The sequence below is a fragment of the Melanostigma gelatinosum genome, assembly GCF_949748355.1.
Source record: "Melanostigma gelatinosum genome assembly, chromosome: 22".
Taxonomy (NCBI): Eukaryota; Metazoa; Chordata; class Actinopteri; order Perciformes; family Zoarcidae; genus Melanostigma; species Melanostigma gelatinosum.
The window spans coordinates 16,884,348-16,910,268 of record NC_136655.1 but is presented as its reverse complement, the minus strand read 5'-3'; the positions used below and the strand labels follow the sequence as shown (position 1 = coordinate 16,910,268).

Below are 25,921 nucleotides of genomic sequence, written 5' to 3'. Positions count from 1 at the left end.
TATGGCTTGACCAAGATGCACAGTGTAAGAAGGAGGACAGCTCTGAAAGGGGGGGAACTGAGACATAGGGTAGAAGGGAGGTATAGAGTAGTATTCAATGCAATTCTGATGCGTTTTCTTCGAGTCCGGACACACACACATACAATACATAAGGGTGACTAGAGCAGGACGTTCTTCAATCAGGTGATCGGAGGTTCGATCCCCGGCTCCTCTAGTCCATGTCGATGTGTCCTTGGTGATGTTGTATGGATGTTAGATAGTCCTGGCACAGGTAGGTGTCACCATGCATGGCAGCCCCTGTCATCAGAGTATGAATGGGTGAATGATGACATGTCGTGTTAAAGCGCTTTAAGAGGTTGGAAAAATAGAAAAAGTGCTGTACAAGTGGATGGTCAGACAACCAGGACCTTCAACCAGGAGACTGGTGTTCGACACCGCGTGTCCCAAAGTGTTGGGAAGTTACTTACCTGATGATTTTCCGAAACCTAACCAAGTGGTTTTGTTGCCTAAATCTAACTTTAGTTTTGTAGCTTAATGTCGTCTCGACTGACAGAAAACGAAGTCTCTCCGAGCAACATGAAAGAAAGTTGGTGAGCAGTGTTTAAAAGACTATTTCAACCATCATTTGTAGTGTCCTTGGCTTTTTCTTATTTCTTTAGGGATTCTATTATGTGTCTGTCCTGTTTTCTATGACATCAGGGACTATGTTGGAAATAAATGTTTATACTTTTACACACCAGAGGCAGGTTTTTGTGCGATTAATTCGGTTTATAGTTTAGGGTTAGGGCCGGCTCAGGTTTATAGTTAGGGCTGGCTCAGGTTTATAGTTAGGGCCGGCTCAGGTTTATAGTTAGGGCTGGCTCAGGTTTATAGTTAGGGCTGGCTCAGGTTTATAGTTAGGGCCGGCTCAGGTTTATAGTTAGGGCTGGCTCAGGTTTATAGTTAGGGCTGGTTCAGGTTTATAGTTAGGGCCGGCTCAGGTTTATAGTTAGGGCCGGCTCAGGTTTATAGTTGGGGCCGGTTCAGGTTTATAGTTGGGGCTGGTTCAGGTTTATAGTTAGGGCTGGTTCAGGTTTATAGTTAGGGCTGGTTCAGGTTTATAGTTGGGGCTGGATCAGGTTTATAGTTGGGGCTGGTTCAGGTTTATAGTTAGGGCTGGTTCAGGTTTATAGTTAGGGCTGGTTCAGGTTTATAGTTAGGGCCGGCTCAGGTTTATAGTTAAGGCCGGCTCAGGTTTATAGTTGGGGCTGGATCAGGTTTATAGTTGGGGCCGGTTCAGGTTTATAGTTGGGGCCGGCTCAGGTTTATAGTTAGGGCTGGCTCAGGTTTATAGTTAGGGCTGGCTCAGGTTTATAGTTAGGGCTGGTTCAGGTTTATAGTTAGGGCTGGCTCAGGTTTATAGTTAGGGCTGGCTCAGGTTTATAGTTAGGGCTGGTTCAGGTTTATAGTTGGGGCTGGATCAGGTTTATAGTTGGGGCCGGTTCAGGTTTATAGTTGGGGCCGGCTCAGGTTTATAGTTAGGGCTGGCTCAGGTTTATAGTTAGGGCTGGCTCAGGTTTATAGTTAGGGCTGGTTCAGGTTTATAGTTAGGGCTGGTTCAGGTTTATAGTTAGGGCTGGTTCAGGTTTATAGTTAGGGCTGGTTCAGGTTTATAGTTAGGACTGGTTCAGGTTTATAGTTAGGGCTGGTTCAGGTTTATAGTTAGGGCTGGTTCAGGTTTATAGTTAGGGCTGGTTCAGGTTTATAGTTAGGGCTGGTTCAGGTTTATAGTTAGGGCTGGTTCAGGTTTATAGTTAGGACTGGTTCAGGTTTATAGTTAGGGCTGGTTCAGGTTTATAGTTAGGGCTGGCTCAGGTTTATAGTTAGGGCTGGCTCAGGTTTATAGTTAGGGCTGGCTCAGGTTTATAGTTGGGGCTGGATCAGGTTTATAGTTGGGGCTGGATCAGGTTTATAGTTGGGGCCGGTTCAGGTTTATAGTTAGGGCTGGCTCAGGTTTACAGTTAGGGCTGGCTCAGGTTTATAGTTAGGACTGGTTCAGGTTTATAGTTAGGGCTGGCTCAGGTTTATAGTTAGGGCTGGCTCAGGTTTATAGTTAGGGCTGGTTCAGGTTTATAGTTAGGGCTGGCTCAGGTTTATAGTTAGGGCTGGTTCAGGTTTATAGTTAGGACTGGTTCAGGTTTATAGTTAGGGCTGGTTCAGGTTTATAGTTAGGACTGGTTCAGGTTTATAGTTAGGACTGGTTCAGGTTTATAGTTAGGACTGTTCATACTAGTTTGTTTCTGTACGTCTGCTCTGGTTTATGCTCTTAGATGCTTGTTTAAAGGCAGTGGTGTATAAAGTACTCAAAAGCCATACTTGAGTAAAAGTAAAGATACCTTACTGGAAAACTACTCAAGTAAAAGTAAAAAGTCACCTATTAGAATACTACTTGAGTAAAAGTCTTAAAGTATCTGATATTTATTGTACTTAAGTACAAAAGTACTTAAGTATCAAAAGTAATTTTCTGATATTAAATGTACATCATAACCTGAACATTAAATGAACATCATAACCTGTTCATTGAAAGTAAAAGTACAAGTAAATGCTGTTAATGAAAAAGCAAAGGGTCAGAATTATGAGAATGATGAAGTTTATTCTTTGAAGTGCTGTGGCACCATGACCAAGGACATGGAGCTGTGTTGAACATAATTGGGTTGCTGTGATCCATTCAGGAGCAACAATGTTCAACATAATATATTGTACATAAGTATACTTTTGCATCTACTATGAACTTATCATCATAATTCTCCGAAAAGCAATATGACACTATGAAGGAGTTGTAACAGTGCGTTTATAAGTCTGCTCATTAGACTAGAGCAGCGGTTCCCAAACTTTTTAGGCCGCGCACCCCCTTCTACATCCCGACCGGGTTCGCGCACCCCCCCCCCTTAATAATAATTTAAAAAAAAAGAAGCAACAGAGCCTTTTAAGCCTTCATAGCCGCATAACAATCGGACCAATGAGTGAACAGTTTGCTCGCGCGTGGCATTTGTTTACAAGATTTAGTCCGCTGTTAAATGTTGCAGTGTGAACACAAACCGAACAAAGGAGCAACTGCAACAAAGCAAACGAACTGAAGGTGTGAAAACGCCCTGAAACACTGCAACAAAGTTTCAATCACTTTCAGTGACACAAGGCGTCACTTTTAAAGAGCAATCAGGATGCGAGGACACACGCACAGGCTCAGAGGCAGATTATCACATTTAATTTACAATTAATGAGCGACTAATGTAGCCAGGATGTCTTCGGACAAAGCATCGATGCGGCGCGACACAGTGTTGTTGGACACCGGGATCATGTCCAACTTTTTTGCTTCTTTCTCCCCAATCATACATTCCACCATCTCTCTGGCAGCTGGCAAGCTCACGTCTTCGGCGATTGTGTGCGGTAGCCCCTTTCTCGCTATTCTGTAACCAGATATGAAGCCCGTAGTGCGTCATTTATAGACCAACACATGAATGAGACTGCAGTTGTTTTTGGCTGTTTTGTAACTCCTCCAATTTCGATATTAAAATATGTAAGGGGCTTTTGACTTGCACTGGCATGCTTGGTGTTCAGGTGGCGACGTAAATAAGAGCTTCAGACTGTTAGCCAGAACCTCACTGCACACCACGCACTGTGGCTTTGGGGAATCTGCATTGCCAATCCAAGTGAAGCCCAGACAGATACTTTTCATCATATTTCCTCTTTTTTTCCCAGTCTGCGCCGTCTCATCTTCCTCTGACTCTGGCTCGATTTCTTCTCCCGGTCTCTCCCCAATAATGCATCTCTCCGTTCCCCTCGCCTCCGATTCCTCTCTCTCTCTCTGTCCCTCTCCTCTTTTACGACTGATAGCTTCAGATGTCCCACCTGACAGTTTTTAAATTAAAATTACATTTTTTTAAATATTTAATATTATTACACCATCAGACCGCCATTACACTTTTCCTCTCGCGCACCCCCTAGAGGCAGCTCGCGCACCCCACTTTGGGAATCCCTGGACTAGAGGATGTAGAGGACCAATGCATAATATTATGTTCAGCAAAACATATCCACTTGATGCATCAGGTCAGTGTTTAGAGAAAGGACGCCTGCCTTGTAAACTCCTGTGGGCCTGATTTGAACACAACAGACAAAGGTTTTGCTCAAGCTGAATCTGCAATTGGGCGACTGCTGCCATCATAACTCCATCTGATCATCCACAACATGACTCAAATATCAAAACATGATCAATACTAAAGCAGCAACACAGTCATTACTTGAAACTGAAACATGTCCTGTTCATCTTCAAAAGAAGTTGGTTTTCAAAATTGTGAGAATTCAGTCTCGCTCTTCTGGGGCTGAAGACTAGTCCTGCGATGCTAAATAGCCTTTCACAGGCCGCTGAGGCAGGTAGAGGTGTGTTCAGCTTCACACACAGCTTGCACACAGCTGCGAAGGATTTCAGTAATGCTAATGCTAACGCTGCGCTCTCTCGGCTCCCGTCAATCCTATGGTGTGGTGGTTAGCTATAGCTAACGTTAGCCAACTAGTGCTGCACAACTGTCAACACTTCCTCAGCTCACTCCTTCCTCAGGGAATCAACACACCGCGGCTTTGAGAGCACTTGTTTGCAATTGTGCATTAACGTGATTCACCAATGATTTAACTTGCTGCTAGCACCACTGATTCACCAAACCTGCTTGCTTCCAGTCTGTGTTCCACCACAGTCCCCGACGCTGCTCTCAGGATTCATTTGTTTCTGAAGATAGATTTGATTTTGTAGCGAGTAACGAAGGTTTCAGGGGAAATGTATCGGAGTCAAAGTATCGGTTTTCGTTGCAAAATGTAGTGAAGTAAAAGTAAAAGTCAACATAAATATAAGTAGTAAAGTAAAGTACAGATACCCAAAAAAACGACTTAAGTACAGTAACTAAGTATTTCTACTTTGTTACTATACACCACTGTTTAAAGGAGATGACTTCTGGTGACTAGTAGTTCTCTTGAATACCGATGTTGAATACTTCTTGTAAGTCTTTCGATAAAAGCGTCGGCTCAATGACTGTAATGTAATGTAGTGTATGAATCAGAGTAGCCCTGTAGTTAGCCTCACACTCCATTAGACATTTGAACATGACTTACTGATACTGGAAAGTCTTAGAGATGAATCAAACTGCACCTTTGGTGAGTGCTGCTTGTTTCTCACACACCCACAGCACCATACCAGATGCTGCAGATCCTGCCTCCCTGCTCTTCACAGTTCCAGTCTGAGGGTTCAGTAAACAGACACAGAGAAGGTTCTGCATGCAACGGCTCCATCTGCTGGAAGAGTCACATGCTGAGCAGGATGACTCAGCATGTCGAGCTTTGTGCTGGATGACTTCAGGGAAGGGCTACAAGATCATCAGGCTGTGTTTACCGACTGAGTTCCTTATGACTCAGACCTGGGATCAGTTGGCTTGTGTAGCACACAGTGAAACAGGGATCATTGGTTTCTGAACACAGGAAGTGTGAATGACTGTGAATGTATTGATCCAATATACAGAAGATGCATCTAAGCTATAAAAGATGAGGGAGGAGGGATCACTAACAGGTGGTCCTGATACACAGATAGACATCATTATGGCTGATATTGTATACATTCAAGGATATTATTAATGACACGGTCTATCTTTAATTGCACACTCCAGACCCTACTCAGGGTCACGTTCTCTGATTAGATCTCTCATCAGGACTGTGTGGACTGAGTTCGGTTGACGTCCCCTCATTGTCTTGGCCCACCTCAACCTGAGCTGAGCTTTAATCATGAGAGGATGTTCAGGGCCTTTGAAACCCATGTTTGATTATAAGTAGAATGCACAGAAGGCAGATTTGAAGATGGCCAGAAGGAGAAACCTCTTCTTCCCTGCAGCACCTCAGAAGGTCCGAGGACCACCGACCAGGGAAACAACGATGTATGCAAATGACCTGGTGCAGAACAGAGGCTGGATCTCTGAGAACCTTGCGCTCTTGTTCCAGGGTGGAATGTAACTGATGCATTTATGCGACTCTGTTACAAGTCAAAGTCCTACATCGAAAATCTCAAGTAAAAGTACAAAAGTATCATCAGTAAAATGTACTTATGTGATTATCACAGATATATTAAAGATAGACATAAATGGTTGGTGATGGTGTAAGAAATTTGAGCAAAGAACTGTTTAATAATTCATAATTAAGAATTCATAATTAGTCATAATCATAAGTGTATTGGGAATGCATAATTAAGATAAACATAAAGTGTTGTAGGATTAGTAGCTAAAAGACATGAAGCTTCTGCCAAGTTGCAGAAGTTTAACTTTTATACTGAAGGATTATCATAGAAGGGATTAAGCAATAACTGACCGTCATTTGAATGTGTTAGAAACTCAGGGAAAGAGAGTCATGGAGACAGGCGTTTACTGAAGTGCATAGAGAAGTTAGCCAATAGAAATTGAGATAGACGGAAGGGGAGGAGTCACCAACGAATATGTGGGCGGGATAGAAGTGTTTTTCTCGCTCTCTTTAGCGTGTGGTTCCCGGAGACGGCTGTGTCTGATGGGACCAGAGGCGAGAAGGGGTAATATTGTAATATTTCATAGGAGTATGTATGTACTCCATTGTGTAACTGTAATCGTACTTGCATTAGTGGGATTAAATCCTTTTAACTGTAAACCAGTTTTGGTAGAGTTATTATCGCTGCGTGTCAACTGTAAACAGCAGCTGCACACGTGTGGTCTGGCCTCCTCCACGCTGGGGTGAGTTTCAGCCCCGACAATAGCATGGTGGTTCTCACTGCCTCCATGACGTGATGAGGAGCTGCTCTCCTCCTTTAGCTCTCGTTGGGGTTGTCCTGCTGTCTGACCCTCCATGATACAGAATGAATAAAAGATGATCGCACAGTGCAAACTGGAGTAGAACCTGTGCCATGACAGAATGATAATGTGGGAATATGTTCAGGTCAGATTTATTTGAATGTATTGCAGTTTGTCTATGATTTGAAAATAACTGGATTAGCCAGAAGCACCAGGGCCTGGTCGCCACTCAGTGTGGTCCTCTCTGCCCCCCTCCTAGTGGCTCAGGAGGCAGGTAGGCTGCAACCTGCCGATAAGGGAGCCGACAGTTTCAGCACCACTTGTTTATTAGCCTTTAAAGGAGAAGTCATGTGATATTATTGAGCTTTCTTATTAAAAGATCCAGACCAACAACAAACCCTAACAGGGATGTGTGTCTGAAAGCCTGACGTCTCCGCTTCCTCTGAGCCATGGAGCTCTGCTGACATCCCCATGATCAATCACACCACAAATACTCACTCCAGCATCACTTGTGGATTCATCCACTGCTGAGACGAGTCCCCAACAAGCCCACTGCCACACTGTGTAAGGGCCTAGCTGAGCCGCGTGTTTGTTCAATGAACAGAGATACTTATGAGGCCTTTGTAGATTTACTTCATCAGGAGAGACACAGAGTGGAGAAGTCATAACATATAGAAAGTGAAAGTGAAACTGGATGAGGCCACATATCGGTGTTAGGGATACGTCTCTGCACATGTTCCTCAGGGACACAGCTCAAGCTGTGACTGCACATGACTCATTCACATTTAGTAGTGTCCAACCTGTTCGGACGTCCTCAGGCCGGGTTCACTGGATGCGGACGCACCATGAAGCACCACGCGCTGTCTTTAGTTGCACCAGCAGAAGCCGGGCTGTTCACCCAAGAAGCAGGATGTGCTCCTTGGGTTCTTTCTGCAGCACAGGAGATGGACTTCTGTCTGAACACAGCGGACCTTTAGATGAGCTGGCTGGATGTTACCTTCAGGACACAACGGACACTCACACTGCTGTTAGAAATGAAGTTTAATAACGTGAAGAGCTCATCAAACTGAGATGTGATGGTTCACACATGAAGCAGGTCTCATGCATGGAGCTATGAAACTAACATACAGCAGAATAATAACCTGACTGAGGCTCAATCAATACAAATCCATTGAGTCCGTTTGTTTCTCCGGGTCAGGGTCAGCGCAACGTGTTTGTACGTGTTCATCGTCCACATAGAAGCTGAGTGTCAGAGAGAGGAGAGACACACAGCAGTGTTTCAGATAGTAAGACGCACGAGTGAAGAGGTGTGGAGAAGGCAGAGAGAGGGCGGAGTGCGTCTCTGTGGAGAAGACCAGCAGGTGGCTTAAAGCCAGACAGTGTGACTGACGGCAGAGAGCCTCTGTGGTCCCAGTAGAAGAAGACGCTCATGTTTCACAGCAGAGAGCAGCAGGAATGAGTCCTGTTCCTCCTGTGCTTCTGCTTGGATGTCTGTTTAGCACAAGCTGAAGAGATTTAAACGTTTAGTTCTCGGATATTAAATGAGTCAGTAAATGCTCCTCTGGTGGTTTCAGTCTAAATGAGACGATTAAACATCATCAGAGAAGACTTCAGGTAAAGTGGTGTTGATTTGAGGAGATTATTTCATTGAACTGAGTCATGAAGTGAATCCCATTGGCCTTGTATGGAGATTACCAGGGCGCCGCGTGTCTGTACACCTGCAGCATGTGCATTGAGTAGAGTTGGAACTGTGGCGTCAGCGGTGAACCAGCTTCCTCCTGCCGCTCACTCGGGTCCACAGGCTGCGAGCCGTTTGGGCTATGGACCCCCTGCAGGGCAGACGGAGGCTCCTCAGAGGCTCCCTGATACATGCAAGCACCCCTGGCTCCGAGGGCTGCCCCAGGTACTCATGGGAAAAGTGGTTGATTCTCTTCAGCTGTTTGCTGTAGTAGCTCCTCAGGTCACAGAGCTCCTTGGCTGCAGTCTCAGAGATTATGGAGGCGTGGGATGGAGAGCTGGGCACCGTGTGGGTGGCTGGGCCGGGACAGGGAACAGCTGCTGCGTCCGTACGGGGTTTCCTCCGCACTCTCTGAGGGGTGGTGGCTTTGCATTTGGAACAAGGTTTAACTGCATGTGATGGTGTTTTCTGACCATCACTGTGATCTATAATGTTTATTTCAACATCCACCTCAATGCCATGGTGCGGCACGATGGAGCCCCCGTGGTTCTCCTCCTCCTCCTCTCCAGGTCGCTCCGTCAGCTGCTTCTGTCTCCTGGACTGGTTCCTCTGCTCTTTCAATACTTTCTGTTTGGGTTGTGGGGGACAGACGTGGTCCATGACAATGGGGTCAAAGGTCATATCATGCTCCTCCTCGGCTGACGTGTCCTGTAATGTGAGAAGCTAGTGTCAGTGAACAGGAGAACAGCGACGCCAGCTCATAACGTCCATTACTTACTGTCCTTTAGAGGAACAAGCAATTCAAATAGTAGCGTAACAGAAGTTCTACTCTCTGGTAGTTCGGGTGAGTCAGTTAGTGAGCGTTAGTGGAGCATGAACATCAGCACCAGATCATGAGCAATAGGCTTGGGCGATAATAATGACAAATGGCATATCTGATTTCTGTGAGGCAGGAAATGCACCGTCCATCTGATGTCCTGTTCTTCACTAATGAACACAAGACAGTCAGCCAGCCGAGCCACAGACACCAGGCAGTGGAGAGCAGAGCCTGTCTGCAGGAACAGGAAGTTTACACTCCGTACGTCACTCACATGAACTACAGAACAACTGTGTGTACACTGCTAGTGTGTGTTAACAGGCAGCATCTTTACACTGCTGCTGTGAGCTACACCTCCTCCATCAGCAGCACTAAGGAGGAGCACATTATTCAGCTCGTCTCTTCTGACCCCATCAATAAGGGCATGTGGTGCAGTAATGTTTATCGCCCAAGCCTGCTGGTTAGGAACAGTCAGATGACTTCATGCTTATTAATTGAAGACTTAGAAAAGCATTTAAATGACATGAAGACAGACTCCTCCAGCACTCAAGACTGTCTGATCCGAAAGTGAAGCAGCCAGTCTGAGTGGACAGAGCGACAGAAGCAGTGAGCAGAGTGAAGAAGGAGGACTGTACTTTGGCAGCTCGTCTTCTGGACAGGCTGGGGGTTAGGGGAGGTCTGCTTTGACTTTCTTGGACACGGAGGCGTCTCCACCACTGTGGACTGATCTCTTTCTCTCTCTGGCCTTGCCCTGGCCACTCACAGCTTTCACCTGCAGGTCATCAACAACAGTCTTTACCGGGTAGGTCCAGAGACCCACACGAGGAACAAACATCCCATCGGCACAGAAACACAGGAGCTGCTGAGTGGAGCCGTCTGGTCTCTGTTGCACTCTCAGTTACAACGGATCAACTCTAACGTCGGCCATTTCATCTGTTCATGCATCTCCAGTAGTAGCCGGGCTGACATGCGAGAGGCTCCTGCTGAGTGGAGGACAGTGAGGGACGGTCTAACGTCGGTACTTCACACAGCTCTTGTTCCTATCGGCACATTGACCACATGGCATGCTGAAGCTCCTCAGTGCTCACTCCCACTAGTGGAGTTGTGTTTAGATTGTTAGTAACTAGTTGTGCTTTTGTTCTTCACATGACCTGAAGCAGAGAGAGGCTCATTAACACCGCCGTGTTTGAAGAACAGCACAAAGGGAGAGGTGGACACTCGGTAACAGTGGAGTGAGAGGACTGTGGAAAAGTTCAATTCTTTCATTTGGAGTTTTAAGAAAATAACTTTCTCAGGCAACTCATGCACTATGTCAGATGTTTGATGGGTGATCAGCTGTACTCACCACAGCAGGCCCCGCCCCTGATGACCTCATCTTCATGCTGAGCGTGTGAGTCTGGCTCTTCAGCAGAGGAGCTTTGCGGCCCAGCTTCATGTAGAAGTAGGTGGTGTACGGAGTGAAGCTGAAATCCTCTCTGAAGGCACCACACACACACAATGACATGCCGATGTCAGACAAGTCTCAACCTGTTCCTCTTACAAGAGCTACACGAGGAGCATTACCACCCAAACAACCACTACTGTCCACAAGGTCAGGACAGCAGACAAGGTCCTGAGTGTCCAGTCTTCCATAGTTTGTTACACAACCTGTGAAGAGGAAAGACACCTCAGACCTGCATGTCTGGTCTGAGGTGTCTGGAGCACATGTAGAGCACATGTAGAGCACATGTGCTCCACATGTAGAGCACATGTGCTCCACATGTGCTCTACATGTAGAGCACATGTGCTCCGCATGTAGAGCACATGTGCTCCACATGTGCTCCACATGTGCTCTACATGTGCTCTACATGTGCTCCACATGTAGAGCACATGTGCTCCACATGTGGGTACAAACAGTCACTTCTTCTGGACTGAAGGTCGTGTTTGCTTCACGCTGCATGTAAAGTAGCTGAGCGATTGACCAGTACTGTCAGTGAGTTACGATTTGTTTCAACATTCAAAGAAACAGATTCCAGTCAGTCAGAAGAACAGTCCTCCGTAAAGAAGCTGACCAATGGAGCTCTTATGTATTATGGCACTACACTTATGGTGGAGCTGCGCGATAGGGCCTACAATTGATATATACACCGACAGTATATCACAACATATTGGTTTTCCTAAAGTGTCACTCTAAATACTGCTGAAGGGTAGAACACTGTGAAACCGCATGTCATCATTTCAACCACCCAAAGTCAATGTGACCAGTCAACACACTAAAGGTCATCTTTCTCTTTCTTATTGGCATCTCGAGGTATTTGCAGAAAAGACAATGCAAATGAATAGGAAGTGAATGATTGTAGTTTTATCTGAATCGTGTCACTAGTAGTTTTAATGACGTCGTGTGAAACAGCTGTGTAGCTCTGTGCTGTCACTGAACAGCATGATGGGAATGAACTACAATACAATAACCGTCTGATCAAGTGAGTTCCAAATGTTTTCAAATAGTGAGCATCATATCTGTGACCCATGTGGTGTCTGTGCCGCTGTGTGCCCACGTTAGACTGTCACGTGTGTGTAAATGTGACTGGTCGGAGCTCTCCTCTACCCATTTAATATGAATGATTGAAGGGATGATGAAGAAGAGAAGACGGCGAGTCACCTGAGGTATCCCTGCAGCAGCAGCATCACAACCACAGCTTCAGCCTGCAGCCGACTCAGGCTGGTGGTCTGGATCATCTTCCTGCGCTTGGCCGGGCCTTTGCCCATCCACGCATCCACCAGCTTCAGAGGAGTCAGCTTCTCATCCACCGACGCCGACAGCTCCACAATTTGCACCACCTGCTTGGCATGCTGGGTAATGTCTACGGTGATGTAGTCTGGAGAGATAGAGGTCAGAAGTTGGCTTTCCACATCCCTAAAGACACCATGCAGCATGGACTCTATTCAAACACACCACATACACACCTTGTGCATGGCGGCAAGTATCGCACATCTGGTTGCATCCTTCATCGTCCCACACCTCGTCAAAATGAACAGCCATGAGAGAGCGCCGACACCTTCACACAGCAAACACAAACGCAACAGTCAGGTCCCGGCGCGTCAGCGTCCTGACACCATGGGACGTACTGAGGACCTGCTACCTGTCCACATTCTGGCAGAAATCCACCATCTGCAGCAGCTTCTGCTGACCAACGTTCTCCATCACCACCATGGTGCTGATCCTGAAGATGTCAGAGAAGCCAAAGTAGAGGATGCAGTCTGCTTGAGTGTCGTCTCGACCTGGAGACCCACAGACAGGTATTGAGTGAGCTGCACCAGCACAACGTAGCATCCTGTCCTGATGGGAGTGAGGCGTGTCTACCTGCGCGTCCACTCTCCTGGTAATAGTTCTCCACGGACTTGCTGATGGTGTGGTGGATGACAAACCTGACGTCAGGCTTGTCGATGCCCATACCGAACGCCACTGTGGCTACCACCACCTATAAGACAACACCATGACAAAGTGCAGCTCAATGGCAGCCGCACATACAGCTTGCATCATCATCTGTAGGGCTGCACTGGGGACAGTCACCAAGTCCACGGTCCCGGGAAGCAGAGAGGTCTGGCTGAGGGGTGCTGTAATGCTGACAGCCGGATCCACAAACCACCTTCACAAGACCCACCTACAGGAGCCGGTTTGCACAGAAGAAAGCAGATCTCGGCTCAATGCCCCCCCCCCCCCGTATACCAGTAGGTAGGTCACACCCAAATACCTGGATTTTGTTGGAGGTCCATTTGCGGTGAACGCGGGACTTATCGTTGGGGTCCATGTGAGAGTGGTAGGGGAAGGCCAGGATGTCACTCTTCTGGAGCGCAGAGGACACAGACTCTGCATCCTTCTGAGAGAACACATACACGATCCCTGTGGCACACACATCAGGGAATATGGAGTACGAGTATGTATTGTCAAGAAGAGTTGAGCCCACAGAGCTGCCTCGAAAACATGCATACACGATCAGGGGAAGGTCAGGATATAAAAAGCATATAATCAGAAATCAATAGTTAAAGTGTAATCTAAAGATAAAGTGTATGATCGTTACATAACAAATGTTTAATACATAGAGTGATTTAACAAATGTAAACCTGATAATAATATGTGTATCTGAGTATAGTGCAGTCTGAGTGTAGAAAGTACGGAGAAAGAGGAAGTAAGCAGGGTGTTGGCTTCAAGGGATGGGGAAATAATGATGGTTGAGAAGAAAAGACACAAAGCACAATAATGATGAAGGATGAGATCAATAATCATTTTATAAGCAAATGTGTACTAACCAAACCGATTTAACAAATGTAAAAACTGATTAACAAATGTTCTGTGTGACCGGAGCTGCGATGTAAGAAAAGTGCTTGTCAGGATGACTTGCAGAAATTAGGAGAAGACTGTTGCAAGAGATGAGTCAGAGGCAGGAAGCCTGGACTTATATGGACATGTTCGAACCCAACATCCTTTCCAGAGGGTGGGGGGGATGAGAGCATGTATTGAGCAGGAGGGGGGCTAACAGCCCAAATGATGAATAAAAGAAGTGGTTTGCTTGCTGCAAGCTGGGATTTCAACACGCGTGCTGTCCAAATGCACCAGATGAGAAGATACGGACGATTGCAACTGATGTATTGAGGACTTCGTCTCTGTTCACGGAAAGAACACCGCTGTTCGTGGACAAGAAGATTTAAAGACGGAGGTTTTCCTCTCCCCACTGCTCGACTCTTAACATCTGGACAACAGAGAAGATGCAGCAGCCCGAGAAAGACTTTGTACTGAGTTTTGTGGACTGTTGGACGAACTCCGTTGCAGAGCAGGAGGAGACCGAGGGTCTGGCCAGACCTTCGCTCCTAACAACTCCAAAAGAACCTTTTTCATCGCACCATTGAACATCCAGCTCCAACCGAGCCGTCTCGGCAACTAAAACTAATGAGTATAATCAGAGAAGAAAATTTAATTAACGAATCAAGTGTAGTGACATTTTATGTGAGCTGTAGCTGTAACCCTTGCAAAACTAACTAAATATAACCTGCAATAAATATCTAATCTGCATTTAAAGTGAAATCCTCAAGTGCATTAATTTGCTCGAGTAGTAAAGAGTTCCTCGTGACAGTAAAAAGTTAAAGCTATTGTATGTCTAACAACTGAGTTCTGAAAGGTTATCCTAGAGACCGAATCCACTTAACAACCCCTTACGGTTTTAGCAAGAATTAATCCTAGCCGTTAAAACCTAACCTGGCATTTACCAAGAGCGCGGATCCATAAGAGGGAAGCTGCCATAACCGACGCGACTGGTGTGAGCGCCCGGGGCCAGGACTGGTCTCTCGGCCGAGCGCGCTCTGACCGGAGGAAGCAGGGTAGACGTCGGGAGTAACGGCAGTTAGCGGAGCCAGGCGAGTTCCCTCGCCAGAACACCAGCTCGAGAATCTTTTAATAGAGAGCTGAGTCAGTAATTAGCCCCGTATCGGGCCAGAAGTACCCAGGATCTAACATGTGGCGCCCATAACGTGGGGCTCGACGGAAAAGGAGTACGTTGAGTCCAAAAGAAGAACCCCGGCAGCCAAGAGAGGCTGTCGTTCGTGTACGAAAAGACCTGAGGTGAGGCGTTGGGTAGAAAGTAAAGCTGCCCAAGCCACGAAGAAGTCCGATGGCGAGACATCCACGCATCGAAGCTGTGTGTGGTATTTACAAGCCAGCACAGGAGAAGCCGCAGGCGACGGGGAGCATCGACCAGACTCGCCCGACCTGTAGAGGGGCCAGAGCCTGATCCCATCCCTTCCTCAACGCGCGACGAGAGGCTTTGGGAGGAAGGCGACTCGAGACAACAAAGACAAAGACAAAGTCCAAGATGCAAGTGCAGCAGAACGGACCAGATGTTCCAGGGACCGGCCGGCAGACGGAGGCGACCCAGCGGGACGAGCCAGCGGCCCAGATGAAGGAATCGCCACCGGACGGCAGAGAGGACCCGATGGCGACGAAGGCAGCCCGCAGACGACGACGACTCAGCAGGACGTGCCAGCGACATCGACCCAGGACCCGGCAGCAGACGGCAGCGAGGACCAGGAGGAGGACGGCGCTGGAGCACGCAGAGCGGCATCGGGAGGACCGACGCTGGATAAAGACGACAGAGGCAACGTCCAACATCAGGTCATCCTGTACGGAAGAGGATGGACCACCTGGGACGCTGCCATCCAACAACACCTAACCGACCTACATCAAGAAGAAAGTAGGGCGTCGGTTAAAGGAGAAGTAGAACAGCAGTGCAAAGAGAAGGGTGAAAAGAGCTAGTCATAACTGATAGTTATTACTGTGCTCAGGCCCTTAACGAAGACCTGCCCATATGGGAGGAAAATGGGTTTGAGAGCGCTAAAAGTAAAAAAAGTGGCTCATCAAGACCTATGGAGAAAAATAGCCGAATTACAGCTAAGCATAGAGCTCGACGTGGTGCACCAGAGGGCCCACACGCGAGAAGAAATTCACTGGCAAGGAAACGAAGAAGTGGATCGTTTCGTCCAGATGACACAAATTGTCTTTGTTGGGATCGAGAAGTGGGAAGAATTGCCCAAAGGAAGGGTAGTCCCAGAAGAGAGCGTGGAGGAGGTGGTGCAGGCAGTGCATGGCGCACTAGGATTTGCAGGCACCGTTCCAACGCAAAGGGAACTGGAAAAGCAGCGACTCTGGATTCCTGAAAAAGAAGTCCGCAGAATCCTAAAAAAACTGTGAGTTGTGTGGTCGATACAACGCAGGAAGGAGAGGACAAAGGGAGGGGAGGACTCACCATTAAGAAAAGAGGAATCCAAGGAGTGGGGCAGCTGAAGCCGGTTCCGCATTAGGAGAAAACCAGGAACTCAAGAATGGCCACCAACATACAAGATTTACCACCCTACGTCAGAGTGGCCAATGTCAAAGGGGTGGTTAACATGAGAAGGAGTACTACGGGGCTCTGGGCAGGAAGAGCCCTGAGGAAGTTGGGTTGTGCAAGAAGTGATTTCTCTCCGGAGAAAAAAGGAGTGTTGCAATGGAGAGAAATTAAGAATGACTGTGTGGTCTGCCTGCTGCCGACCACCCTAGCCGTTGCATGGCAGGGACCCGGAGACCAGAAACCACTCCGGGTCACAGGAAAAAGAAAAGAGTTTAACCGCATGCGCCATAAACCGGTGAAGGTTATGGATGCATGCATATGCGGTACATGCCGTGTGGAGAAGTTAACAAGGTTAACCTTCATCACCTAGTGGTGATCGACAGCTGGGAGCAGGCATCAGGACCGTCTTCACCAGAGGACGACGTGCTCGTCATCACTGCCCCGGCCGACGAAAGCTTCCTGTGAGATTCCTACTAGCTAAGGCGAGGCAGCCTGTGACCTCAAGAAGGGGATGTCAAGAAGAGTTGAGCCCACAGAGCTGCCTCGAAAACATGCATACACGATCAGGGGAAGGTCAGGATATAAAAAGCATATAATCAGAAATCAATAGTTAAAGTGTAATCTAAAGATAAAGTGTATGATCGTTACATAACAAATGTTTAATACATAGAGTGATTTAACAAATGTAAACCTGATAATAATATGTGTATCTGAGTATAGTGCAGTCTGAGTGTAGAAAGTACGGAGAAAGAGGAAGTAAGCAGGGTGTTGGCTTCAAGGGATGGGGAAATAATGATGGTTGAGAAGAAAAGACACAAAGCACAATAATGATGAAGGATGAGATCAATAATCATTTTATAAGCAAATGTGTACTAACCAAACCGATTTAACAAATGTAAAAACTGATTAACAAATGTTCTGTGTGACCGGAGCTGCGATGTAAGAAAAGTGCTTGTCAGGATGACTTGCAGAAATTAGGAGAAGACTGTTGCAAGAGATGAGTCAGAGGCAGGAAGCCTGGACTTATATGGACATGTTCGAACCCAACATCCTTTCCAGAGGGTGGGGGGGATGAGAGCATGTATTGAGCAGGAGGGGGGCTAACAGCCCAAATGATGAATAAAAGAAGTGGTTTGCTTGCTGCAAGCTGGGATTTCAACACGCGTGCTGTCCAAATGCACCAGATGAGAAGATACGGACGATTGCAACTGATGTATTGAGGACTTCGTCTCTGTTCACGGAAAGAACACCGCTGTTCGTGGACAAGAAGATTTAAAGACGGAGGTTTTCCTCTCCCCACTGCTCGACTCTTAACATCTGGACAACAGAGAAGATGCAGCAGCCCGAGAAAGACTTTGTACTGAGTTTTGTGGACTGTTGGACGAACTCCGTTGCAGAGCAGGAGGAGACCGAGGGTCTGGCCAGACCTTCGCTCCTAACAACTCCAAAAGAACCTTTTTCATCGCACCATTGAACATCCAGCTCCAACCGAGCCGTCTCGGCAACTAAAACTAATGAGTATAATCAGAGAAGAAAATTTAATTAACGAATCAAGTGTAGTGACATTTTATGTGAGCTGTAGCTGTAACCCTTGCAAAACTAACTAAATATAACCTGCAATAAATATCTAATCTGCATTTAAAGTGAAATCCTCAAGTGCATTAATTTGCTCGAGTAGTAAAGAGTTCCTCGTGACAGTAAAAAGTTAAAGCTATTGTATGTCTAACAACTGAGTTCTGAAAGGTTATCCTAGAGACCGAATCCACTTAACAACCCCTTACGGTTTTAGCAAGAATTAATCCTAGCCGTTAAAACCTAACCTGGCATTTACCAAGAGCGCGGATCCATAAGAGGGAAGCTGCCATAACCGACGCGACTGGTGTGAGCGCCCGGGGCCAGGACTGGTCTCTCGGCCGAGCGCGCTCTGACCGGAGGAAGCAGGGTAGACGTCGGGAGTAACGGCAGTTAGCGGAGCCAGGCGAGTTCCCTCGCCAGAACACCAGCTCGAGAATCTTTTAATAGAGAGCTGAGTCAGTAATTAGCCCCGTATCGGGCCAGAAGTACCCAGGATCTAACAGTATGTATGTATGGTTTTATATATGGTATATATATATATATATATGGTTTTGCTGCAATACCTGACTGATCCTTGTATTGGCTCTTGATCAGAGAGGCAACGTCACTTATTGATGCATCATAGTTTGAATCTTTAACACGAACCTGAGAAATAAGCAGACGTTAGTGTCACTGGAACAGTCTGCAGGCAGGTGAGAGACGGACGTCTTCAGTTTGTTTCAAGTATAGATCATAGGTTTGTTAGGAATAAGTTAAACATGCAGAAACACCAGTATTGTCTCTGATGTTCTGTAAGCAGATGCAAGGCAGTAAGATGATGTGATGGTCTAATGCCGTGTTCACACGTTCAACTGTCCGCCATCAACCATGAAACAAGAACCTCTATTTCTGCTTAGTACGTGTTGTGGAAGTCACAGATATCCTGGGAAACTAAACGCCGTCATGTCTGGTTCATAATATTGTTCAGAGGAGCTCCGTGGATTGTATCGAGCTGTATTCACTGTGTCTAGCAAGCCACCGGTCGCTGTTTACTACAGCTGTAGGAACACAAAATAAACTGATCTGGCTGTGATTCAACGGCAATAAACCGACAAAAAGGGACTCCGAAATAACTACATAATGATACTGATTTGTAGGTTACTGGTCTTCTCAATGGAGCTCTGATGGATCGGTGCTAGGCTATGCTAACATCGTAGCAGCTCCACCAGCACTCAATAACGTCACGTAGACGTAAATACGGCAGCGTCTATTCATTGTTTGTACCGTATGGTTTACACACACACATGCATACACATAGTTTGGTCCGGTCTCTATTGATATGAGGTATCGTAGAGCTCTGGGTGAACACAGACGGCTACAGGATTTATTTCCTGATTCAACAACGGCAGGAAGCCAGTGACGACAGGGGGAGCAACTCAACGCTGATAGGCTATCGCGCCAATTGCGGCATCTCAAATTCGCATCACTCCAGTCTCATGGCGTCTGTGCAGACTTTGTATGTAATCTACTCGTGGGAATAATTAGCGCCGCGTTTGGTGTGAACGCAGCGTAACAGGTGTATCAGCAGGTGTGACGAGTACACGAGAGCCTGCGAGTGACCAACAGACATCTGGTGTGTGTGTGAGTAGGAAGCAGGTGTGGCTGACAGCTGTCACGGTTACTACCTCGTAGTACAGATTGGTTCGGTTGAAGGATGCAGACAGTGTGATTGGCTGGGGCACACACAGGATCTTCTCACAGTCCTGGAGGACGCTGCTGGTTGCTGTGGCTGTGAGTCCCAGCAGGGGGACGTTGGGGAACTGCCTCTTCAGGATGCCCAGCAGTTTATAATCTACACACACACACACACACACACACACACACACACCTTCATCAACCGTGAACACACACCTGGTATGTGATGTGAAGGTTAGTGAGCTGGCCTTGGAGGACCTATACTTCCACCTGGTCTGAAGTCATGGCCCCACTGACTGCAGCAGTGAACCTCGTCCACGGCGATGCGACTCAGCAGGTCTGCGTTGTGGGCTTTCTCCAGACGAGACATGAGCAGCTTGCTCTTGGCGATCTTCTCTGGAGTCACGTACAGCAGCTTGAAAGGGGCTTTGGGATCCATCATTCCAGCCATGACGGTCTTGGCATGCTCCTACATCGGGTTTATACATTTAGTTTTTTCACACCATGAAAACTGACATTAATATTATCCATACAATGTAAATACATATAGAACATTGTTTTCCAATTCCACTTTGACAGACAGACGAGTGTGGGGTCAGTCTGTTCCCCTCCCTACTCGTGCTTATTAAATGTAGAAACTATACTTTGCTCTGTCACACACACTACATCAGTCAGTGTGACTGATAAGTGACCGAGGGGAACCCAGAAGGATACCTGAGCAACTTATTGCAATAACAATGATGAAGTCTGCAGTTACTGTAGAACGAGTTGTGAAGGACTCCTGAACAGCAACATGACGCACTAGCAGTTCGACATCTCCTCCATATCAGCACACACTGTGTGCAGCAGCTTACTGTCTGTGCTGCTGTTACACTAGAACTCATTCATCATTGTGCAGAGACAAGAGTGAAGACCTGTCTCTTCTGTCAAACAGTAGTGGAGGAGATCAGCAGACCAGGAGGCGAGGTGGAGGGAGATACATGAGCAGAACACAGTTGCCGTGGTTACCTTGCTGCTGGACGCGTTCAGCGTGACGGCTGCCACGTCGATGGACTTCAGGGACATGATCTGGTCCTCCATCAGGGACACCAGGGGACTGACAACCAATGTAAAACCTGACAAGAGCATGTGATGAGATTACATGTGAGGCCAACAGATGCTCTGAGAAGAGGTGTATGAGCATGACGCTGCATGTGTGTCCGTGTACCCTTGGAGCAGACTGCAGGCAGCTGGTAGCAGAGGCTTTTTCCTCTTCCTGTGGGCATCACCAGGAACAGATCTCTGCCTGACAGGGTCAGGTTGATGGCCCTCAGCTGCAGAGGTCTGAAGGTGGAGAGATGGAACGAGCTCTTCAGGTGCTGCTCTACTTCTTTGGACCATGGGAAATCTACCAAACATCAAAAGATGAGAACAAGTCAGCACACAACCTTAGTGACCTCAATCAGATTCTCTGGACACACGTGTTAGGAGAGGGGTGTGGCCTGGGTAGAGCGTGCAGGAGGCAGGGCATGACGCGGGTTACACGCTGTTAGAGCCGCTTCTTTATTCGGTCACACACCATGGCGTCTCTTGTCGCTCCTTGAATTTGAGGATTTCGCCGTCGGCCCTTACTGTCAGAAGTCCCTGAATCTCACGTTTCTGCAGTTCAGGCTTTGTGTAAATGGCCGTTCTTCTTCAGCCTCGGACGATTGTATTCTTGCAGTTTTGTCACTCGTACATTACACAGACTGCACTCGGGAGCCGGCAGGGTGAAGAGTGTTTACACTGACTGGGACATGTGTGCTCTCACATACAGCTCCTCTGGGTGATGTCTAGATACGTTCAGGGTTGCAGTGCATGTGTGAAATGAGAGTAGAGTACCTGTGCCATCATAGAGCAGCATCTCCTGCTTGCTCAGTACTGGATGAGCTCCAGATGACTTTGAGCATGCCGGCTGTGCAGCATCACAGACCTCCCCCAGTCGCTGCAGCAGAGCATCCTTACGACCCGTCAGCTCAGCCTGCTTCTGCAGGAGCACTGTGATCTGCAGCTCCACCTCCTCCAGCTCCGCCTCCACAGACTCCAGCTCCACCTGCACATCTGAACCAGAGGGAACAGTTAGAGACCATGAGCAGATATGGATGTTGACATGGACACGTGATGGAGATGGCATAGTTGCAAAGGATGTGAAACGCACACGTCTTTACTTTGATTCTCCCGTTTTATTGAAAGATATCTAAATGTTCTTCATTTCTGAACATGTGAAATACATCCATGAATCCAGTATAGTGTGTGCATTACATAGAATCAGGTGATACTGATGATGTCACCTGACCACAGCATGCATAAAAGACTCCCATTTGAGGACACTCTTCTCACAGACTGGAAAGACATGAAGTCACAAGTCTCCCATTACAAGCTGCTGTTCATTGAAGAACAGCCTCATCACTGTCATGTCGTCTGTACAGTCAGTCTACGAAGGGCACCAGATGGACGTCACCTGTCACCAAAGACCATCAAACAGCAGATACGCAGCTGGGAGGTCAGATCACTCCTTACACGCTCAGCCTTTTGACTCTGTGCTTTAAGAAGGTCTGTTGTTCACACGTCTGTAGACAGCAGACCTCTGCTGCATGGCACACGCCTGATCCACTGACACACCTGATCCACTGGAAAACACCTGATCCACTGGAAAACACCTGATCCACTGGAAAACACCTGATCCACCGGAAAACACCTGATCCACCGGAAAACACCTGATCCACTGGCACACGCCTGATCCACTGGCACACGCCTGATCCACTGGAAAACACCTGATCCACTGGAAAACGCCTGATCCACTGGAAAACACCTGATCCACTGGAAAACACCTGATCCACTGGAAAACACCTGATCCACTGGCACACACCTGATCCACTGGAAAACACCTGATCCACTGGAAAACACCTGATCCACTGGCACACACCTGATCCACTGGAAAACACCTGATCCACTGGAAAACACCTGATCCACTGGAAAACACCTGATCCACTGGAAAACACCTGATCCACTGGCACACACCTGATCCACTGGCACACACCTGATCCACTGGAAAACACCTGATCCACTGGAAAACACCTGATCCACTGACACACGCCTGATCCACTGGAAAACACCTGATCCACTGGAAAACACCTGATCCACTGGAAAACACCTGATCCACTGGAAAACACCTGATCCACTGGCACACGCCTGATCCACTGGCACACGCCTGATCCACTGGAAAACGCCTGATCCACTGGCACACGCCTGATCCACTGGCACACGCCTGATCCACTGACACACGCCTGATCCACTGGCACACGCCTGATCCACTGGCACACGCCTGATCCACTGGCACGGCCGGGATCAGTCACTTAAGTTACCACAGATATATCTCTGCATGGCAGTTTGCTAATACATGTAGCATGTTTGTTTGTTTCAATAAAGCAAGACCAAGAGTCATGTGCCATGCTAGCAGAACTGTGAGGCTATGCTTTGAGCTAAATGCTAACACAGTATATGTGGTAATAAATCAAAGAATTGGATGAATTGGAAATTTGTCTTGATGATGTCACAAGATGAAAAGTAAGAGCAACACCAGTTGTTACCAGTTTCACCATTGGGGGGGCTCGACTGTGTGTAGGAAACATCACAACAATCAATCAACAGTTGTTGAGACGCTTAACGTCGACCTCATGGTGGCACTAGAAATGCTCATCAGGATCATCATGTAGGAACATGAATGTGAAGCAAACGGAGTGTCAATCAGCACCGTAGATGTTGAGCCACTTCAGAATGAGGGAAACACTTTGACCTGCTGGTGGTGCTGGAGGAAAGGAGCTGGAGGAAAGGAGCTATGAGCGAGGAGACACCCGTAATCAGATAAAAGAGGAGCGACACACAGCTGGAATCCTCTCAAACTATGGCAGGACTCTCATGGAATTGTTCCTTTTGCAATCACAACTTGTAGTTATTTAAAAAGATCGAACTTTCTGTCCTTCACAGTTTGAGGCGGTGACAGCTGAGAATGACGTAGCATCCACCCCTCAGATAAACACTGTTGCTCTGTCAGCACCGTCACTGAGCGACTCAGAGGCAAGGGTGTCTCATTGCATGTTGTCATCAAGCATCATGATAATAGAGTGGTCTCGTGTGACGTCACAGTTTAGCTTTCGGCCATGTTGGAGTACACACAAAGCCACTGGCATGCACGGCTGAGTCGCATAACCTATCGATCATGGTGAACTTTTGTGCTGTCTTTGGTTGTGGCAGCAGAGCTGATAGAGACAAGAAATCATTCTTTCGTTTGCCAGCGGTCATTACACATCAAGGAAATGACACGTCGCGAGAAATGGCTGTCACGCATCTCTCGAGATATAAAGGAATGGAATTTGGTGTACACTAGAGTATGTGCGGATCACTTTATAAGTGGTCAGTGATTTTATTTGCAAATTCGTTTGTGAACAGTATTTAATAAAGGAAATATAAATGAAACTTGGACATGAGAAGGTTACCGAAGCTTCATCGGCCCGTGACAGCAGTCGGTACCAGAGACCGTCGAGCGTGTACAACAGGCGAAACACAGAGATGCAGCCTCAGCATTGCTTGATATGAGTTTAACGTCAGATCATTCATATATATATATATATATATATATATATATATATATATATATATATATATATATATATATATATATATATATATATATATATATATATATATATATATATATATATATGTGTGTGTGTGTGTGTGGGGGGGGGTGAAGTTAGGGGTTAGTTGAAAGTTAATTCCTACACACACGCACACAATGACGTGCATGTACAATGTAAACAAACACACGTGTCTGTTTGCACTGAGTAAACATTGAATATTGCTAAATATCTGACCAGATCTGTATATATTTACTCTTCCAATGACGAGATGAGAATTCTCGACGACCGTTGCTTTGACGTCTCGGACCCATCCACTGACAAACTGATTATAAGCGTCGAGCCCTTTGTAGCACTCCAACTCGTCTTTTGTGTAAGGACTGGGGGTGTTCACGAGATACGTGTAGATGTTGGCGTAGTTTACCGATGGAAGATAAGTAGGATCGGCACTGAAACCATCTGCACTCATCGTATAGGGATCCAAGTTACCAATAACCTTCAATTTGGCCAGGTAGCGAACCTTTGATGCACTATCCAGTGATTCAAAGTATGGTATTTTCGCCGCACTTCCTTGTTTACTCGCCGCCATGTAGGATCTGTATGTACTCCAACATGGCGGACAGACCTCGTAACTAAGGAGATCGTGACGTCGGTGAGACCACTCTATAGGTATTATTAAAAGAATGTAATTTTGTAATGTTACTGAAACTCAGGCATCACACTGGTGTTGACACGCAGCCCTTGTGTTCATTTAGAAAACAGACAGTGAACAGGTCTCACACCTGCACCGCTAATGACCTCACTGCTCCTCTCAGAGGCCCTCGTGAGGCAGGCTGCCATCAGTCCTCGTGACGTCAGCCTCCTCTCATACAACAACTGTGTGAATATTTACATCCGAGCACATTTGCACTTTAATAAGGTTTGGTTCAGTTTCCATGCAAATAAAACGGTGTTGGAAGAACAGACCTACCATTAGATCTGCCACCTCCGTCCATATTCATCAGACTGCGCAGGAACAGGAGCCGACCTTCAGAGACAGAAAGGCATCGATGAAACAGAAGTGTGTGTAGAGGCGCCCTGCACTGACCATTACCTTCAGCACTGTTGCTCATTCACTTCTTGCTTTGTTGTGTGGTTGAAGAAGCTACTTCTAGGTGGTTCACATTCAGTCACTTGGTTTTCTGCATGAAATGTTTCAGTATTTATTCTGGAACATTCCTATCACTGCCAGTTGACCGATGAAGGCGCAGTGGAACCAGAACGAAGCTAACTTACATCGAGCTAACGTTACCTCTCGTGAGCCAATATGAATACTAGTGGTAACAAAGTGATGTCCATTCGACCGCGACTAGCAAATGTATCGCTACGGTAGCTAGCTTAAGACACAGCAGGTGCACACGTTCTTCCATCGGAAGGCAGCTGGTAAACGCAGCGTGTTATGGCTCCATTATTCACGTTATCTCAGTCACTGCCATATCCTCGAGCTAACTCGATAAAGCGTCGCTACATTAAAAAGGTTCGCACTATGTTGTGCTGCTAAAACATTTGGGACAATACTTTGAAAAAGCATGAAATACAAATGACAAACCATTCAGCGACCAGTTGCTGTTGGGTCTCCACTTCACGGTTGCTACAGCACAGAAAGCACAAACAGAAGATGTTGCGAGTATATTTCCCTGGCCGACGCCTGCCAGGATGCCTGAAGTATCCGCCTGCTGCTGAAGGATTGTCACACTTTATCAACCACGGCCCGTTTTTAAATGTATTTAATGAATAATACGTATGTAATCTATGTTTGATGACTAAACCATGAGGACTGATTCAAAGCATGAGTATCC

The 25,921-nt window shown here is 46.9% G+C and overlaps 1 protein-coding gene across 3 annotated transcripts; it reads right to left on the bottom strand.

The window, feature by feature from the left end:
* Positions 1-7,882: 7,882 nt before the first annotated feature.
* Positions 7,883-25,797, bottom strand: recql (RecQ helicase-like). 3 transcript variants are annotated; one of them, XM_079294413.1, is made up of 16 exons: positions 25,672-25,797; positions 25,054-25,110; positions 21,289-21,507; positions 20,636-20,815; positions 20,437-20,543; positions 19,699-19,897; positions 19,419-19,585; positions 18,318-18,399; positions 13,054-13,202; positions 12,663-12,780; positions 12,442-12,580; positions 12,266-12,357; positions 11,961-12,177; positions 10,668-10,797; positions 9,958-10,094; positions 9,075-9,213 (listed from the first exon to the last, which is right to left on the bottom strand). In XM_079294413.1, the coding sequence occupies exons 2-15, from the start codon at positions 25,082-25,084 to the stop codon at positions 9,990-9,992; spliced, it is 1,935 nt and encodes a 644-aa protein (XP_079150539.1). In that variant the 5' UTR covers positions 25,085-25,110; positions 25,672-25,797; the 3' UTR covers positions 9,075-9,213; positions 9,958-9,989. The 3 variants fall into 3 exon arrangements, with proteins under 3 accessions (XP_079150538.1, XP_079150539.1, XP_079150540.1); XM_079294412.1 differs by lacking the exon at positions 9,958-10,094 and having other exon boundaries at positions 7,883-9,213; XM_079294414.1 differs by lacking the exons at positions 9,075-9,213; positions 9,958-10,094 and adding an exon at positions 10,162-10,563.
* Between the last annotated feature and the right edge of the window lie 124 nt (positions 25,798-25,921).

Excerpts from the sequence above, each read along its gene's own strand:
- recql (XM_079294412.1), bottom strand. The coding sequence starts at position 25,084 with ATGAATATGGACGGAGGTGGCAGATCTAATG. Across the intron at positions 20,544-20,635 it reads GCCTGCAGTCTGCTCCAAGG|GTTTTACATTGGTTGTCAGT; the intron begins GTACACGGACAC and ends TGCTCTTGTCAG. Across the intron at positions 18,400-19,418 it reads GAACCAATCTGTACTACGAG|GTTCGTGTTAAAGATTCAAA; the intron begins GTAGTAACCGTG and ends CTTATTTCTCAG.